The sequence below is a fragment of the Melanerpes formicivorus genome, unplaced genomic scaffold (assembly GCF_026170545.1).
Source record: "Melanerpes formicivorus ecotype bairdi unplaced genomic scaffold, bMelFor1.0.p_v2 SCAF_27, whole genome shotgun sequence".
In the NCBI taxonomy this organism is placed as follows: domain Eukaryota; kingdom Metazoa; phylum Chordata; class Aves; order Piciformes; family Picidae; genus Melanerpes; species Melanerpes formicivorus.
Window position 1 is genome coordinate 7,899,857 of NW_027142379.1, and position 18,984 is coordinate 7,918,840.

The window sequence follows — 18,984 nt, forward strand, 5'->3', positions numbered from 1 at the left end:
AGATGGTGCTGGATGATAGGTTGGACTGGATGATCTCAAAGGTCTTTTCCAACCTAGCTAATTCTATTCTAACTGATGCCTAAGAAAAAGACTTGAATCTCTGTCCCAGCATCCCCCCATGACATCAGGTGGCACTCAGTGAGAACAACTGTTTGCTGAAAGCCACCATCGGCAACACCTTTAATTTCTGAAGTTCACACATTTTAGCCCTGGGCTTTGCCATCTGTGATTTGCCTGCAACTCAGCTTAGGCCTATTTACAGAACTGCAGAATGAGATGCAGAGAGCAGCACAGGTCTAACAACTTTCAAGTGTTTATTTCAAAAAGGGCAAGGAAACATCTTCAAATAATGCCCAGGAGCAAAACCAGCAGGTGGGGTGTGGAAGCAGACTGATATCACCACACACAGACTCTGTTTCATAGACTGGCACCATTCTGTTCAAGGATAAAAGAGCTTCAAAGGGTGTAGTAAGAAACAGCGAACCTTAAGTTTGGGTAAAAATCAGTGTACAAAACATCTCACACAGAAGCACACATGAACAGCTGCTTCCATGGCAAAGATTGTTTGGGTTTTTTTCTGAAACACCTTGCAGCCTTTAGTCTGGCATGACAACAATGATTAACAAGCTCTAAATATCCGCATTTCCAGGAGGTGTTTAGGAAGAGACTAGATGAGGCACTTGGTGCCATGGTTTAGTTGATTAGATGGTGTTGGGTGATAGGTTGGACATGCTCCAGTTCTTGGTGTATGCTTCCAAACATACAGCAGCAGCTTTGCAATAGAAGTGTATAAAATACCCAAACCTGACCCTTCAGGTTCTATGTCTCCAGTGTAATCTTCCAGCTGATGAAGTCTTGCTGCAGAATAGAATAGAATTAACCAGGTTGGAAAAGACCTTTGAGATCATGGCGCCCAACCTATCATCCAACACCACCTAATCAGCTAAACCATGCAACGAAGCACCCTATCAAGTCTCCTCCTAAACACTTCCAATGATGGCAACTCCACCACCTCCTCAGCCTTCCTAAATCCTGTCTCCTGGGCAAAGGTTCAACACTAACAAGGTTTAGCTGTACGCTGTTAACCGAAATCACAACGCACAGACCTTCAAGCTGTGCCAGGAGAGGTTTAGGCTGGAGGTGAGGAAGAAATTCTTCACAGAAAGAGAGATTGGCCCTTGGAATGGGCTGCCCAGGGAGGTGGTGGAGTCACCATCACTGGAGGTGTTTAGGAAGAGACTAAATGGGGCACTTATTGCCATGGTTTAGTTGATTAGATGGTGTTGGGTGATAGGTTGGACTTGATGATCTCAAAGGTCTTTTCCAACCTGGTTAATTCTATTCTAGTCTATTCCATCCAGACTTCTGGGTGTTGCTTTTTGGCTAGCTGGGTCATGGTGGGTGTTTGTTTCAGCTGGGGAGAGGAGATGCATGCATAATGGTGCTGTTCTGCAGGGAAGAGGGCAGGTGGTCAGGCTTACCGGGTAATAAATCCAACAAACTCCATGTCGAATGTTGTCCTTATACTGCCCTTTGAATATCAGCCGCCCATCACTGTCATACTCCTGGGCTGGTCCATTCAGCTCTCCATCCACATAGGTGCCATGAAGGACCACTCCATCCTCATAGGTGTAGATTCCCTGGCCTTGCAGGGCATCATCCACATAGTACCCTTCCAGGGTGCTGGGAAAGAGAAAGAAAACAACAGTGGAAGACTTTTCACCCTTCTAAGAGGAGAAGATGCAAGCCTGCTCCTCTGCTCTTTGTTCTACACACCACTGACACAGAGAGACTGAGGGAAAACCTTCACAAAACTCAGGTCTGAGTAGAAGGTAACTGTTATTGCCTGCCTGGCTATTGCTGGGTACCCTACATTGTTTGGTGCCATGGTTTAGTTGATTAGGTAGTGTTGGATAATAGGTCGGCCTTGATGATCTCAAAGGTCTTTTCCAACCTGCTTAATTCTGTTCTATTCTAACCCTCCCAGAAACAGTCACCACCACTGTGACATTCACAGCTTTTCCTCATTTGCTCAGTGGCCTCTCTCCAAGAGCCCAGGCTGACATGGGGCACAGCTATGTGCCACTGGATTGAGAGGTTTGCTGAAAGGCTTGGGGGCAGCTGCCAGGGCTCCCTTGCTGCGACACCGCTTCCAGCATCGCTCCTCTGTTCCCTGCCAGCCATCACTATCCCCCATGTCTGAAACTCTGATTTGAGGAGGACAAAGGGAAGGGGAGTGGGGAAGTAAACCTGACTTCTCTGGAAAGCCAAAATGAACATGAGAAACTTTTCTCTGTGGACCTTCAAAGGCAGAGAACAACCTAAGCTGTCCCTTCAGCTAGGTGTGCTGCATGGGCACAGCATCATGCACCTAAATTGATGAGCCCTTTCCATGGTCAAAGAAGAAATTATTGCTCAAACAGGCTACATGAGGATTTTCCACCTCCTACACATTTGGATCTTTACTGACATCTCTCTGGTGAGGTGAAATTACCACACAGTAGGATCACAGGAGGGCACAAACTGCAGCCTGCTACTGGGTCCAGTGTTAGCTCCTTAGGGATACACTCAGCAGCAATCTGTACCTGCTACAAGCACTGCCATGTTTTAGGTACTGCTATTAAAATGGAACACAGCCTGTCAAACAGAACCAGTGCTGCACTTGGATTTGAACAACAAAACATTTCACTTCAGTTTTGTCTTACAAACCTTCTAGAAGGGGCACAGCAGCACCCTGCAACCTGCTTTGCTTGCTTCCTTACAAAGCAGGCTGCTGAAACTACACCAAATGAGAGTGCAACTGCAAAACAAGAGCTAATCCTCTCAGGTTAGAACTAACATAATTGTATTCAGCTTTTCCCCCCAGCAGGTTCCTTTAGCCTTTCCCCCCCAACAGGTTCCTTCAGCTAACAGCCAGCTGCAGCACACAGTGCCACTGCAGAATTCTTTCTGATGCAGACGCCTAAGGTACAAGCCCCAACAGCATCTGGGAACACAAGACTCTATACAGACTCATAGAATGGTTTCAGTTGGAAGGGACCTCGAAGATCATCTAGTTCCAAGCCTCCTGCGATTGGCAGGGGGACCTTCCACTAGCCCAAGCTGCTCAAGGCCCCATTCAACCTGGCCTGGAACACCTCCAGGGAGGGGGCATCCACAGTCTCCCTGGGCAACCTGTTCCAGGGTCTCACCACTCTCAGCGTAAAGAATTTCCTCCTAATCTCCAGGCTAAACCTCCTGCCCTCAAGCTTCAATCCATTCTACAAACATTTTACAAACCTGATTTTCCAGAGCTCTGGGAAGGAATTGTTTCCTCTGCATTAACTTTCTAGTTAAAAGCTCCCCTCCATGTTTTTACATAACCTTGGCAAGCTGGCTGAGTTTTCCATGGGAAAACACACTACAGCCAAAGCCAGACCAGATGCAGGACAGGGAGGCTGTGTTACTACTCTGCAGTCAAATGAATCTCTTGATCCAGGCTGCTACAGAGCTGCACAGCTATGGCACCACAGGACAGGGAAGGCGCAGAGCAGATGAGGGAACAAGCAGAAATCTGTGCACTGACTTGGACTATAAATTACATCATTTTCTCCCCCAGTTCACAGACCACCAGATTTGAATTTCCTTGTAGCTGGCACCACACAGAGTACACATGTAGGATTACTCTTTAAAAGAAGCAACCACCCCCAGTTTATGTAATGAAACAGACCAAAAAAAACCCACCCTTCTTGTTACCTTTAATGGTATTAGCTAACAAGTTGCTAAATTACAACACTGATTCAGCACAGGGGGGAAAAAAACCACCCAAATCTTTCCTTTTATTGTAACCCAGGCTTTTGGGTTTGTTTCTTTGTATTAAGCTTCAAACAATGTCCAAATGATCCATTTCTTTTTACTTTCCTATCATAGATTTGACAGGGATGGATGAGATCATCTAGTTCCAAACCCCCTGCCAGGGGCAGGGACACCTCACACTACAGCAGGCTGCTCAGAGCCACATGCAGCCTGGCCTTAAAAGACTTCAGGGATGAGGCTTCCACCACCTCCCTGGGCAACCTGTTCCAGTGTCTCACCACCCTCATGGTGAACAATTTCTTCCTAACATCCAATCTGAATCTATTTTTGCTCCATTGCCCCCAGCCCTATCACTACCTCCACAACTTACAACTTTGCACAGAAGTTCAGGATCTCAAGCTTCTATACTTTTCAGGGGTTTCTGAGTTATTTCCAACCCCACTCCTCCTTTTCTCACTCTCTTTTTAAGCCTTCAAGGTATGGTGTACTTGCAATTAAGACCTGACCAGCACAAAGAGGACTAAAGCACAGTTAGTATCTGGTTACAGCTTGCATTCACTGTCTCACATCTTCACAGAGAGAGTTGTTGGCCATTGGAATGTGCTGCCCAGGGAGGTGGTGGAGTCACCATCCCTGGAGGTGTTCAAAAAGGGATTGGACTTGGCACTTGGTGCCATGGTTTAGTAGTCATGAGCTGCTGGGTGATGATGGTCTCTGAGGTCTTTTCCAACCTTATTGATTCTATGAAAGAGACTGTATCTTGCATAACAAAATCACACTAGCACAGGCCCTGAGCTAGCCAGAATTCCCCCAGTTTGCTTCCCAGGTTATCATATTTCTCATAATGCAAGGGTTTACTACAAAGTCAAGATTTATCAGATGTACTCTCTTCCCATTAGCCACAGGCCTAGAAGGAATCTAGGATATCCACTACCTATAAAATAAGCCAACCAAGAGCTGGGCAGGAGAGGAATACTTGCTCCTGCGATATCTTTTTAGGTGTTCAGCTCCATGGACAGGCCCTGATCCCCCACTCTGATTCATAGAATCAATAAGGTTGGAAAAGACCTCAAAGATCATCAATTCCAGCCTGTCACCCAACACCTCATGACTACTAAACCATGGCACCAAGTGCCACGTCCAATCCCCTCTTGAACACCTCCAGGGATGGTGACTCCACCACCTCCCTGGGCAGCACATTCCAACGGCTAACAACTCTCTCTGTGAAGAACTTTCTCCTCACCTCCAGCCTAATTCCTCTCTATATGGGAACATGGAAAACTTGTTCTCAAAACTAATGCCATTCTCTGCTGTTCTCTGGGAGAGAGACAAGAGCTTCTAGCTAAGGAGAACAGCAGCTGCAGCTCAGGGCCAAGCCCAGCTCTCGTGCCTGCAGTTAATGCACAAAGTGTTTTGTGACGTGCGCTGCCACCAAGGAAAGCTCGAGTCCAGGATCCAAAACAGGGACTATGCCAGAGGTGAAACTTCCCTCTCTGGAAGAATATGTTGTGTTTTGTTGCATTTTTGAAGGAGGAGGAGGAAAAAATAACTGGTATTCCGTTCCAGCTTTCCACTCCCTTCAATAATCAGCAGGAAGGGGAGCAGCTATTCCAGTAAAGGGGAAAGTTTTCACTGAGGCAAACAAGGCAGCCAGGCAGACAATCCTGTTTCCCAACACTCAGAAAATGAAAATGCTTACACTGCTGTCAGTCCAGTGTCTGACATGACTCAACTGTTCCCAAACAACAGCCCTTCGGCTCTCAGCCTTTACCAGCAGCCCACCAGGGAAGCCGAGCCAGGAACGCCCAAACCAGCTCACCTCCTGCACTGAGGCACACAACACTGAAAGGGGAGAAGGGCTTGGAGGCGTTCTGGGGATGCTTCTCTTCTTCATGAGCACTCAGCCTGGCCCATGGCACAGCTAATGGAAACAGCACGCCCCACATCCTGGTTCACGCCGGGTCATTCCTCCTGCACCACATCCTGACACCTGCACCATCCCCTTCAGAGAGCAGCCTGCTGGCTGGCTGGGCAGAGCTGGGCAAACTGCAACATCTTTAGCAACCAGGCTCCCTGCTTGGTTTCAGGCTGCTGTGGCTAAGTTAAAGCAACCTTAGGGCAGCTTACAAAAATATCCCACTTTCCACAGCCACACTGCAGACTCTCTTTGTGCATTTTCCATTCTGCTAGTTCCTGAACTCATACTACAGCCTTTTCTTGCAGCATACTACAGCTCCATTTTCTTAAGGGTAACCAAATAAATATTAAAGAGGGGGGGTGGGGAGGAAATGCCAAACAAGAAAGGGGGGCAAAGCAAAAAATGGGCCAAACAAAAGGGGGGGAAACCCCAAAAAGGACCAAACAAAAGGGAGGGGGAACCCCCAAAAAGGCCCAAACAAAAGGGAGGGGGAACCCCAAAAGGGGCCAAACTAAAGGGGGGGAACCCCAAAAGGGGCCAAACTAAAGGGGGGGAACCCCTAAAAAGGGGCCAAACAAAAAGGGGGAGAGAACCCAAAAAAGGCCAAACAAAAGGGGGGAAACCCCAAAAAGGGTCAAACAAAAGGGGAGGGGGAAAGCCCAAAAAGGGGCCAAACAAAAGGGGAGGGGGAAAGCCCAAAAAGGGGCCAAACAAAAGGGGAGGGGGAAAGCCCAAAAGGGGCCAAAGAAAAGGGGAGGGGGGAAAGCCCAAAAGGGGCCAAACAAAAGGGGAGGGGGAAAGCCCAAAAGGGGCCAAAGAAAAAGGGGGGGAAAGCCCAAAAGGGGCCAAACAAAAGGGGGGAACCCAAAAAGGGGGGAACCCCAAAAAGGGCCAAACAAAAGGGGGGGAACCCCCAAAAAAGGGCCAAACAAAAGGGGAGGGGGAAAGCCCAAAAGGGGCCAAACAAAAGGGGAGGGGGAACCCCAAAAGGGGCCAAACAAAAGGGGAGGGGGAAAGCCCAAAAGGGGCCAAACAAAAGGGGAGGGGGAAACCCCAAAAAGGGGCCAAACAAAAGGGGGGGAACCCCCAAAAAGGGGCCAAACAAAAGGGGGGGAACCCCCAAAAAGGGCCAAACAAAAGGGGAGGGGGAAAGCCCAAAAGGGGCCAAACAAAAGGGGGAGGGGGAAAGCCCAAAAGGGGCCAAACAAAAGGGGGGGGGGAAGCCCAAAAGGGGCCAAACAAAAGGGGGGGGGAACCCCCAAAAAGGGCCAAACAAAAGGGGGGGGAACCCCCAAAAAGGGCCAAACAAAAGGGGAGGGGGAAAGCCCAAAAGGGGCCAAACAAAAGGGGAGGGGGAAAGCCCAAAAGGGGCCAAACAAAAGGGGAGGGGGAAAGCCCAAAAGGGGCCAAACAAAAGGGGGGGGGGGGGAAAGCCCAAAAGGGGCCAAACAAAAGGGGGGGGGGAAGCCCAAAAGGGGCCAAACAAAAGGGGGGGGAACCCCAAAAGGGGCCAAACAAAAGGGGGGGGGGGGAAGCCCAAAAGGGGCCAAACAAAAGGGGGGGGGGGGAAGCCCAAAAGGGGCCAAACAAAAGGGGGGGGGGAAAGCCCAAAAGGGCCAAACAAAAGGGGGGGTAACCACAAAAAGGGCCAAACAAAACGGGGGGGAAACCCAAAAGGGGCCAAACAAAAGGGGGGGAACCCAAAAGGGGCCAAACAAAAGGGGGGGGAACCCCCAAAAGGGGCCAAACAAAAGGGAAACAAAGAGAAGAGCTGGCAACACTGAACCAAAATGGTTTAGCAGCAGCCTGAGCTTTCCCACAGAGCACTGTCTGTCCCCTGGATTACTTGGGAGGAGCAGCCCCACAAGCAAAAGCCTGGGTCAGTTGCCCTGCCTGTACACTCAGCAACTGCTCTGCTGAGATCATCAACAAGCACAGAAGCATTATGTCCATGTGTCCACAGAGATGTTGGCTGCCAGCTTAAAGAAAAAAAAGTAGTAATAAACAATAAAGGCTATTTTAGAGAGGTCAGCTGCTGGGCAGGACTGATGTTCAGCTACTCACACAGGATTTAATAAGCCCCATCCCCCCCCCAACAACAGGGGAGATTTTTCTTCATCCAAGCTCAGAGGCCAGAGCAGCTTCTGCATAACTGAATGAGTATCTCTTTCTCATGGGAAGAAAAAAACCACCACCAAACACAAAAAGAATGTATTAAACCACACAATCCCCAGCATGCAGCAACTGCAAAAGCACAACTGACTCACTGAGACGAGCACAATACCTCTGCTCCTGCTCAGGAGTTAGCTGAGCAGGAGGAGAGCGGAGCCGGCACGACTGTGGCTTTAAGGGCTGCTATTCATAGTGCCGCCGACAGCTGCAAGCCCATGAAGAATCGTGGCATTTTATGCATCTGCTGCTCCTGGGGAGGAAGCTCTGAGCAACTGCACAGGGAAATGCTGCAGGGATCAGTCTTAGGACTCAGGGATCTGTCCCGGGACCGGTCCTGGGACTCGTCTTGTGCAACGTCTCTGTGGGTGCCATGGACAGTGGCATTGAGTGCACCCTCAGCAAGTTTGCTGATGGCACCAAGCTGTGTGGTGCAGCAGACAGGCTGGAGGGAAGGGAGGCCATCCAGAGGGACCTGGACAGGCTGGAGAGGTGGGCACAAGCCAACCTCATGGCTGGCAGACCAAGGGCAGGGTCCTGCATCTGGGTCGAGGCAATCCCAGGCACAAATCCAGGCTGGGCAGGGACTGGCTGGAAAGCAGCCCTGAGGAGAGAGACTTGGGGGTGCTGGTGGAGGAGAAGCTCAACAGGAGCTCTCAGTGTGCACTTGCAGCCCACAAAGCCAACCAGATCCTGGGCTGCATCAGGAGAAGTGTGGCCAACAGGTCAAGGGAGGTAATTCTCCCCCTCTACTCAGCTCTGGTGAGGCCCCACCTGGAGTACTGCCTCCAGTTCTGGAGCCCCTATTACAAGAGGGATATGGACATGCTGGAATGTGTCCAGAGAAGGGCCACGAGGATGATCAGAGGGCTGGAGCACCTCTCCTATGAGGACAGACTGAAGGAGTTGGGGCTGTTCAGTCTGGAGAAAAGGCGGCTCTGAGGTGACCTCATTGTGGCCTTCCAGTATCTGAAGGGGGCCTACAGGAAGGCTGGGGAAGGACTTCTTAGGATATCAGGTAGTGACAGGACTAGGGGGAATGGAATGAAGCTGGAGGTGGGGAGATTCAGGCTGGAGGTGAGGAGGAAGTTCTTCCCCATGAGAGTGGTGAAGCCCTGGAATGGGTTGTCCAGGAAGGTGGTTGGGGTGCCATCCTTGGAGGTGTTTAAGCCCAGGCTGGATGAGGCTCTGGGCAGCCTGCTCTAGTGTGAGGTGTCCCTGCCCATGGCAAGGGGGTTGGAACTAGATGATCCTTGTGGTCCCTTCCAACCCTGAATGATTCTATGATTTTGAGTTGGCGGGGGGGGAAGATGCACAAGGTGTTCATAACGAAGACCCCCAAAACAAAACCAACATGTGCGGGAACAGACTAGTCCGGTGTCACTGCCACGGCTCCCAGGGAAAAGAGGGGAAACTCTAGGGGATTATCTGAAAGCACATCAGGTCACAAGCAACTTGTAGAGGATTAGGCAGAGTTGGGAACAAACCCATAGCTAACTCAGTCCTTCCACCACTGAACAATTTCCAAGACCAAGCAGAGGCACCTCTGTAAAGGTCCTACGCCTGTGTATGAGGTCTGGCAGAGGGAGCTCCCAGACCAGCTGTGATCTCTGTTTAGGGCTAGGAGACAAACAAAGAATTTCACCTGCAGTCATAGAGTTGAACTCAGCAGTTCCAAGTTATGGTTAGCCCTTGGAATGGGCTGCCCAGGGAGGTGGTGGAGTCACCATCACTGGAGGTGTTTAGGAAGAGAATGGATGGGGCTGGAGGTGAGGAGAAAGTTCTTCACAGAGAAAGTTGTTAGCTGTTGGAAAGTGCTGCCCAGGGAGGTGGTGGAGTCACCATCCCTGGAGGTGTTCATGAGGGGACTGGATGTGGCACATGGTGCCATGGTTTAGTAGAATAAACCTACACCATGATTTATTTAGAATAAACCAAACCAGGTTGGAAGAGACCTTCAAGTTCATCGCGTCCAACCCATCAACCAATCCAACCCACCCAAACAGCTAACCCATGGCACCAAGCACCCCATCAAGTCTCCTCCTGAACACCTCCAATGACGGTGACTCCACCACCTCCCTGGGCAGCACATTCCAATGGGCAATCACTCTCTCTGTATAGTCATAGTAGTCATGAGGTGTTTGGTGACAGGTTGGACTTGATGATCTTTGAGGTCTTTCCCCACCTTACTGATTCTATGATAATTTCCAATAGCTCTGACCACCCCTCCCTTCTTATGGTCTAATTAGTTTGTAACTTTACAGTGCTAAAAGAGCTCACACCACTGCATTCTCCCACCAGGAAACACCTCCAGGCATCACACCACATACAAAGCCCCCCAAGCCGACAGCAGCAGGAGAGCAAAACCCTCCAGACACAGCTTTTTTGTTTTAATGAGAATGCAGCACAGGATCAACGTGGATTAGTTTTCTATCACTGGAAGGAGGAGGCAGAATACAGATGGGGAGAAAAAAAAAATGGAAGAGTCAGTGTCTACCTTCCATCAAAAAAGAAGAACTTGCCACGGCCATTCTTTTCTCCATGCACAAAGTTCCCCTCAAATCTGTCTGTGGATGAATAGGTGACGGTACAGAACCCATGTGGCAACCCATCATCGTCTAGGTGCCCTGAAACAAAACACAAAGAGCAAAACAAAAGGACGCATTAAACACTGCAGGCCAACTGCAAACCTGTTCTGATTATGCAGATGCTGGGAATGCAGCAGCTCCCTAGAACAAAAAGAGTAACCCACATCAAAACGTTTCTGTCTGGAACAGTGATTCAGCGCTACTGAAGTCTGCACTTGGGGAACACACTCTGCTTCAAATAAAAAACAAAAAGGGTCAGGAGCAAAGGGAGAAGGGATGAGAGACAGGAGAGAGGAGAACAAGCAAAAAGGTATCTTTCTTAAAGAAAGAAGGTGAATAGAATAGAATAGGAGACCAGACCAGGTTGGAAAAGACCTTCGAGACCATTGAGTCCAACCTATCATCCAACACCATCTAATCAACTAAACCATGGCACCAAGCACCCCAGCCGGTCTCTTCCTAAACACCTCCAGGGATGGTGACTCCACCACCTGCCTGGGCAGCACATTCCAGTGGCCAGTTTCTCTATGAAGAACTTCTTCCTATCACCCAGCCTAAACCTCCCCTGACACAGCTTGAGACTGTGTCCTCTTGTTTTGGTGCTGCTTGCCTGGGAGAAGAGACCAACCCCCTCCTGTCTGCAACCTCCCTTCAGGTAGTTGTAGAGGGCAACGAGGTTACCCCTGAGCCTCCTCTTCTCCAGGCTAAGCAACCCCAGCTCCCTCAGCCTCTCCTCACAGGGCTGTGCTCCAAACCCCTCCCCAGCTTTCTTGCCCTTCTCTGGACACCTTCCAGCAACTCAACATCTTTCCTAAAACTGAGGAGCCCAGAACTGGACACAGGACTCAAGGTGTGGCCTAACCAGTGCTGAGTACAGGGGCACAATGGCTTCCCTGCTCCTGCTGGACACACCGTTCCTTCCTGATCCATGCCAGGATGCCACTGGCCTTCTTGGCCACCTGGGCACACTGCTGGCTCATGTTCAGCCTACTATCAACCAGTACCTCCAGTCCCTTTCTGCCTGGCTGCTTTCCAGCCACTCTGACCTCATCTTGCAGCACTGCATGGGGTTGCTGTGGCCAATGTGTAGAACCTGGCACTTGGATGTGACCAATCTCATGCCCTTGGACTCTGCCCATCTGCCCAGCCAGTCAAGGTCCCTCTGCAGAGCTCTCCTACCCTCTAACAGATCATATGGTCATACATTCAAAAAAACAAACAAAAAATAATGTAAAATATGTATTTTCTGGTGAGAATAGAAGATATTTAGAGAGAAAAGGTTTGGGTTTTCCCCCCCTCAATAAATACCTGTTTTACAGGAATGTGGATGTGTCACCTCATAGCTACCTGCACAGGCATTTAAAGAAATAAAAGCATGTCATGCCTATAATACTATGCCCTTGCAGTATGTCACACCCCACTCTTAGTTCATCCTTTTACTGCTGCTCTCTGATGCTTTCCTGACATGTGCAGGTTCCAGCTCCCCATCCTGTTCCCCTTCCAAGCCATATCAGCTTTCCCCATTGCAACTGCTGCAGGCTGGGGAAGCAGAGGGATGACACCCTTGGAACCTCATCTGCATGGGTCTGTATTTTACACAATACAACTGGCCAACTCCAATTAAGTTAAAGCTCCTACTGCATCTCCATCTGCCTCTTCAAAGCCTAAAGGAAGGAGAGTGTTTTAAACAGCTGGTACTGGGCAGCTTACCCGTATGAACTCGGGAGCCCTCAGCACCCCGGGAGCAGAACGCTGCTCTGACTGCACAATGAAGATGCTCAAGCTCAGCAGGGCTGCTTTCAGCCCAGCCTGGGTGTAATGAGCTCCCACTGTGACATTTTAGCAAGTCTAAATTTTGCATGAAACCTGAGGACTAAATAAGGGCTGTCACATATTTACATCATTCCTAAATAAATAAATGAAAACTGCCCTCTGAGCTCTTGAGACTCTGGGTGAGGCACACAAAGCCTTAAGAATCACAGCATCAACAAGGCTGGAAAAGACCTCAAAGTTAACCAAGTCCAACCTGTCACCCAACACCTCAGGACTACTAAACCATAGCACCAAGTGCCACGTCCCATCCCTTTTTTAACACCTCCAGGAACAGTGACTCCACCACCTCCCTGGGCAGAACATTCCAACAGCTAACAACTCTCTCTGGGAAGAACTTTCTCCTCACTTCGAGCCTTCCCCTGGTGCAGCTTGAGACTGTGTCCTCTTGTTCTGGTGCTGATTGCCTGGGAGAAGAGACCAACACCCACTTGGCTACTACCTCCCTTCAGGTAGTTGTAGACAGCAATAAGGTCTCCCCTGACCCTCCTCTTCTCCAGGCTAAACAAGCCCGGCTCCCTTCGAGATGAGAGACAGCTCATGCATCCACCTCTACAGACTCTGGGTCAAGCTTTTCCCTCACCAAATTTACCCCAAACTAGAAAACTTAAATATACATATGGAAAGGAAGAAACAACCTCCAGTGTAAGGAGGCACAATTCCAGCCCAGGCCAACACAGGCAACATGAGGCACAAACATCACCAAACCTCAAGTCCTGTGCCCAGAGAGAAACCAGTGGGAAAAGACAGCCACCCATGTGGCTTCAGGAGTTCATCTGTTCATGCCCTGATTGCAACAGGTCCTTAGGGTTCCCACAGGGCTCTGTGGGAACAAGGGTACCCAGAGGGGGCACACACATGCCCATGTGTTTTTCTCACAGCACCATAACCTACTCCTTCCTTGGAATGCTTCAGGGCCCCTCAAGGCCATCACAAACAGGGCATGGTAAGCCTGTGGGGCAACATCTGCTTAAGAAGTCCTCTCCCATGAGATGCACAAAGTGCCCTAGACTTTTACACCAGCATACTCATAGAATCATAGAATCAATAAGGTTGGAAAAGACCTCAAAGATCATCAAGTCCAACCCATCACCCAACACCTCATGACTACTAAACCATGGCACCAAGTGCCACATCCAATCCCCTCCAGAACACCTCCAGGGATGGGGACTCCACCACCTCCCTGGGCAGGGAGCTGTACTATACAGCACAGGATTCTTTGTGAGGATATATTTCCAAGCATTTGTTTATCTCCATGTAAAATGTCATTAAAAAGAGAGAGAGAGAAAGACAGAGGAAGGGGGGAAAAAAAGAGCTAAGTAAATACTCCTCAAAATAAGCAAGTAAAGCTGTGCAGGTTTATTACCCATCACTGCACTTCTTACACTGAGTATGGAAATGCAGATGATGCACAGGATAAAATAATAGTGAGATACCTGAACTCTTCCAGGAGCCAAGATTCCCTCCTTGACCCTTCCCATGAGTGCTCTCCAAAGTTTCTCTTGCACCTGCTCTGGCACCTGTCTATGCAAGTCACTAAGTGGGCAGAAAACTCTCCCCTTTAATGTTGGGTCAGGAGAAGAAAGGCTTCCCCCCCCATTCAGCTGAGGTACCTCAGGATCTCAGGGGCAAAGTTCTAGCAGTTCTGCCAATTTCACTACAGGATCAGTGAAATTCCTGCTGTGAACACCTCTTGCAGAGCAAACCCATAAATGTTAGCATAGTTGCTTTTAATTAAAGGCTCCAGTTTTATCAATATAGGCAGGTGTAAGGTGGCAAACCCCAAACAGGAGCAATTTTCCCCTCACCAGGGGAGCAAAGCCTTTACAAAACACTTCAGTTTCAATCTATACAGACAAATATATACAGAGAGACGCACAGAGACAGATGGCTTCAGTGTTGTTAAACAACACCACCCGAACTTTTAACTTTGTTGCCTGTGACTATTCAGTTTGGTCAAGAGTCTTCTGGAAGGCAAAGCCCAACACAAAAGCTGCTGCGCTCACGCACAGCGCACATGGCAGGACCTTTGCACAGTAGGATACAGGCTATCCCAGAGATTTGAAAAGTCAGCTGGTGAGAAAATAAAAGGGTTTTAATCTCAGCCACAGCACAAAGAATCCAATTCTCCTAACAGTTTCCCCTACTGAAAAAAACCCCAACATATTCCTCACCCCAACAAAAGAGACACTAAGTCTCTCTTAGTCAACAGGGGGAACAAAAGCAGTTTCAAGTTTAAGTACATAGAGGAAACTTTTCCTATATAGAATCAATGAGGTTGGAAAAGACCTCAAAGATCATCAAGTCCAACCTGTCACCCAACCTCTCATGACTACTAAACCATGGCAACAAGTGCTACATCGAATCCGCTCTTGAACACCTCCAGGGATGGGGACTCCACCACCTCCCTGGGCAGCACATTCCAATGGCAAACAACTCTCTCTGGGAAGAACTTCCTCCTCACCTCCAGCCTAAACCTCCCCTGGCACAGCTTGAGACTGTGTCCTCTTGTTCTGGTGCTGATTGCCTGGGAGAAGAGACCAATCCCCTCCTGGCTACAACCTCCCTGCAGGTAGTTGTAGAGAGCAATAAGGTCCCCCTTAAGCCTCCTCTTCTCCAGAAGCCTTTAGGCTCTAATCCTGTTCCTGATGAAGTCAATAGAAAAGAAATCCTCATTACTTCAGCAGGAGCAAAGCAGAGTGCTCCACTTCCCTTTCTCACCTCCCTTCTCCATTTGTGAAAATGAACCCCAAACATCTAAATACATCTTCTAATTATTGTCAAGCCTGACTTTTCTTACTTCAAGGGTCGCCAAAGCTCCTCTTAAGCTCAGACCTGCTCAAGGAAGGGACTGACACCAGTAGGAGCTAGGTCACAACACAGCATCAGTATCACTAAGGTTGGAAGAGACCTCAAAGATCATCGAGTCCAACCTGTCACCACAGACCTCATGACTAGCATGATGGGGCCACTTCCTGAAAGCACTGATGGATACAGTCCAAAGATAAAAGCCCTTTGCTGTCATCATCATCATCATTATTATTATTACTTGACAGAAGACATACAGTGTGCATCACCAATAAAAGACTCTGCCTGCAAGGATGCCAGATGGATGTTTTGGGAACAACAACAATAATAAACCAACCCTTCCCCCCTTACAAAAAAAACACCCAAGCAACCTGCTAATTTCTATCAGATTTCCAACTCCCTTTGGGTCAGTGCAACACCACTCAGCCATGCCACTCAGCCCCAGACACCACCCTGCTTCTGTGTCACCCCAAACCCCATGTATTTTCATATACACTGAATAATGTAAGCTTTAAAGACTCCTTTCCTTAGCCCAGAGAAACACAAGCAGTGATACAAGGACCAAAGCCACCACTCTCTGCCCAAGACACAATTGTAAGCCATAGATTTGAGGAGCAGGGAGCAAAGGGAGGGCAAAAGACACCTATTAAGGCACAGGGCACATCCCATCCATAGCACCCCTGCCTTTGATGAATCTCACTCCCTTTACAACCGTGTTTTACACAACAAAGCTTCCCTCTGGCTCTGTTACCACAAAGCTAGACAACAAATCCAGACCCTAGCAGCAGACCCTAGTTTAGCTCACATCTGACTAAGCTGCCTTGCTCAGTGCCTTCTTCCGAGTAATGTGCTGCCAGGCCTAATCCTCCTGCCACAAGATGCCAACAGCCCACCGCCGAGCGACGTGAATTACCGGCATCGTCACAGGCAGCTCCATGCTTAATCCCAACAGCTGAAACCCCAGGAGCTCTGCTCCTGCCCTGCGAGGAGCTCCTGGGCAGCAGGTGCTTCTCCGAAGAGCTGCAGGAGGCTCCCAAACGCCCCACGGGATAACAACATTCTAGTGCGAGGTGTCCCTGCCCATGGCAAGGGGGTTGGAACTAGATGATCCTTGAGGTCCCTTCCAACCCTAACGATTATTCTATGACTCTAACACTCCGCGGCTGTTGACTTTCATCGCTCAGTGCCGCGGTTGCCACCAGGGATGCCTGCCAGAGGCTGCGCCCTCTGGTTTAAACTTTTCAAGGGTTAGGTCTCCGCTCACAAAAGGCTAAGAGAAGAGGGGTGTACACTGCCTACGAGATCGGTCTGCCTGCTCCCATACGGGTGACTCACGTCCAGCTCTCTGCCACAGCTCCTTTCTCCAGCCGTTCTCGTTTTTCCCTCTTCCGCTGGTGCTAACAGGCTCCGAGAGCGGCTGCCCCTCACCTCCAGAGTATTAATCAAGAATGGGTGCACCTGATACCTCAACCATCTCTGAGGGAGCTTGCCAAGCTCCAAGAGAAAGGATTCCTCCTTCACAAGCCTTGCAGCCCTGCTCACTGGCAGGACTAGTCAGTAATTACATCTAAACAGATTGTGGGAAAGGTTTGTGACTTTCTATGTTTGCATCTTCTTAGGGATGCACAAATGTTATCACTTGAGTAAGTCACAAGGAGTAGTTTCAAGGAACAACTTCAGGAGGTTTCATGTGGAGGCTTCTAAAAATCCTTATACCTCGCAGGACATTTGGGCTCGATGATCTCAAAGGTGTTTTCCAACCTAGCTGACTCTCTGGCCGTGATTCCAAATGACACAGCTCTCCAGGCTACGCGGCCCGCAGTCGGGACGGCAGTTCCCGTGGCGGTAAGGGGCTCGGAACAGACTAGGCAGCCCAGCCCCGGTACAGTGCCAGGGGCGGGGCGGCGGCTACCCCAAGCACGGAAAGGGCTACCGGCCTGCCGTACAAACCGCTAAGGGCACCGGCCGCAGCGGCCAGAGTACCACCGCCTGTACCGGGGCACAGCAGCCACGGCAAAAATAATTTTTTTTTTTAATATATATATATATATATATATGTATTTTTTTTTCCATACTGATAACGTCACCAGCAGGCTCAGGAGCCAGAGCCTCACGCTTGGGCTGGCACTGCGGAGCCGGAGCGCTCCGCTGCAGGCGGCAGCCGAGCTACGCCACCGGCAAGAGGCTGCCACCGGCATGAGGCTGCTACCGACTGCCCTAAGCCAGACACGCCCGGCTCCGCCGCGGCGGCCCCGCACCGGCCCTACCACCCGGTGCTGCCCCTCGCTCCGGCATCCCCCCTACCCCCGCCACCGGTCACACACCGCCACGTGCGCAGCGGCGGCCCGGCCGTTGCATAAGCCCGCTGATGTCATGCGCTGCCTCCGGCACCGGGCGCCCCTCTCCAGCCAACGCCGCCGGCCTGCGCCCCCCATTCCTCCCGGGCGCCGGTGGGGTCACCCCCCCCCATCGCCCGCCGGTGCCGATGGCTGCCCCACTACCGCTTCCAGGGGCAGGTACCTTCCACGGTCTCCTCCAGCGTCTCCTCGTCGCTGTCCATGGCGGCGGCAGCAGCGGCAGGCGGGGCACAGCCGCGGTATCCCGGGTGGGCGCGCGCGCCGCCCCGCCTCCCACGCCCCGCGAGGTGGGGCCAAGGCCGTGGCTCCGCCCCCCCAGGCCGGGAGGGGCGGGGCTAGGGCGGGGTAGGGCCGCATGGCGGCAGCGGGGCGCGGTGTGGCGTGGAGACCCTCGGCCAGCCGCTAAAGGGCAGCGGTCCCGGGTGGGTGTTAGCTGCCCGGTCACCTCCGAGTACTGTGGGCAGCGCCGACAGACACCTGCGCTGGGGCAAGCGCACGGTGCGGGACAAGGGGCAGTGGACACAAACTGGAACACGGGAGGTTCCACCTAAACATGAGGGGGGAAAAATCTTCCTTTTGAGGATGGCAGAGAGCTGGAACAGGCTGCTTGCCCAGAGAAGTTGTGGCATCTCCGTCTCTGGAGGCATTCCAAACCCACTTGGATGTGTTCCTGTGGGACTCATTCCAGGTGGTCCTGCTCTGTCAGGGTGGTTGGACTGTATGATCTTCAGAGGTCCCTTCCGACCCTCACCAGTCTGAATCCATGAATACACGAGGCAGTTGTTGCATCGCTGCTAAGAATGCGCCCAACATGGCACGAAGCGGCACAGGGGATGGGAAAATCCCAGACTGCCCAATGCTGAGCTCCCAGGGCACTATGTCTGGTACAGGGCTAGCACAGCACCCACGATCTGCTGCTCCAAACCTGCATCTCTACAGCTCAGTTCATAAAGCAGACCCCTTAAGGAGCACCATGACACCACTCCTCCCTCCTCACACCAAGAACCACTCTCTGCTGCTCCTGACGTTAAGGGAGTTTTAAGATGGGGCAGGATAGATGTAGGTTGGACATAAGGAAGAAGCTCTTTACAGGGAGAGTGGTAAAATACTGGAACAGGCTGCCCAGGGGTGTGGTTGAGGCCACATCCTTGGAGACAGTCAGGTTCAGACTTGATGTGGCCCTGGGCAGCCTGATCTAGTTGGAGGTGACCCTGCTCACTGCAGGGAGCTAGACAAGATGACTTTTGAGCCCTTCCAACCCAATGCAACCTGTGAATCTGTGGATTTAACTGCCACAGCACACAGGCTCTTGGATGTCAGCTCTGCTGGAAGGCTGACAGCCCCATGCAGTGGGTGCAGACTGTGAGCTTTTACCTAGGGGATGTGAGGATGCTGCTCCATTGCAGCACAGTCTTCTGCAGAAACCTCACTCTCCACCACAGCTCCACAACACACAGGAGCCACCTTAAAGGAAAGCCAGCGTTTCTAGGTCTTCCAGCCCTCTGCCTTGGGAGGTATC

General features: G+C 50.7%; 1 protein-coding gene across 1 annotated transcript in view; it reads right to left on the reverse strand.

Annotated features, from left to right (window-relative positions):
• SETD7 (SET domain containing 7, histone lysine methyltransferase) overlaps positions 1–17,731 on the reverse strand; it is a 31,949-nt gene extending 14,218 nt beyond the window's left edge. The window contains exons 1-3 of the mRNA XM_068154019.1: positions 17,629–17,731; positions 10,380–10,509; positions 1,482–1,683 (exon numbers count right to left, since the gene is read on the reverse strand). Of these exons, the coding sequence (XP_068010120.1) occupies positions 1,482–1,683; positions 10,380–10,509; positions 17,629–17,668 (372 nt within the window). The 5' untranslated portion in view covers positions 17,669–17,731. The remainder of the gene's footprint in view (positions 1–1,481; positions 1,684–10,379; positions 10,510–17,628) is intronic.
• Between the last annotated feature and the right edge of the window lie 1,253 nt (positions 17,732–18,984).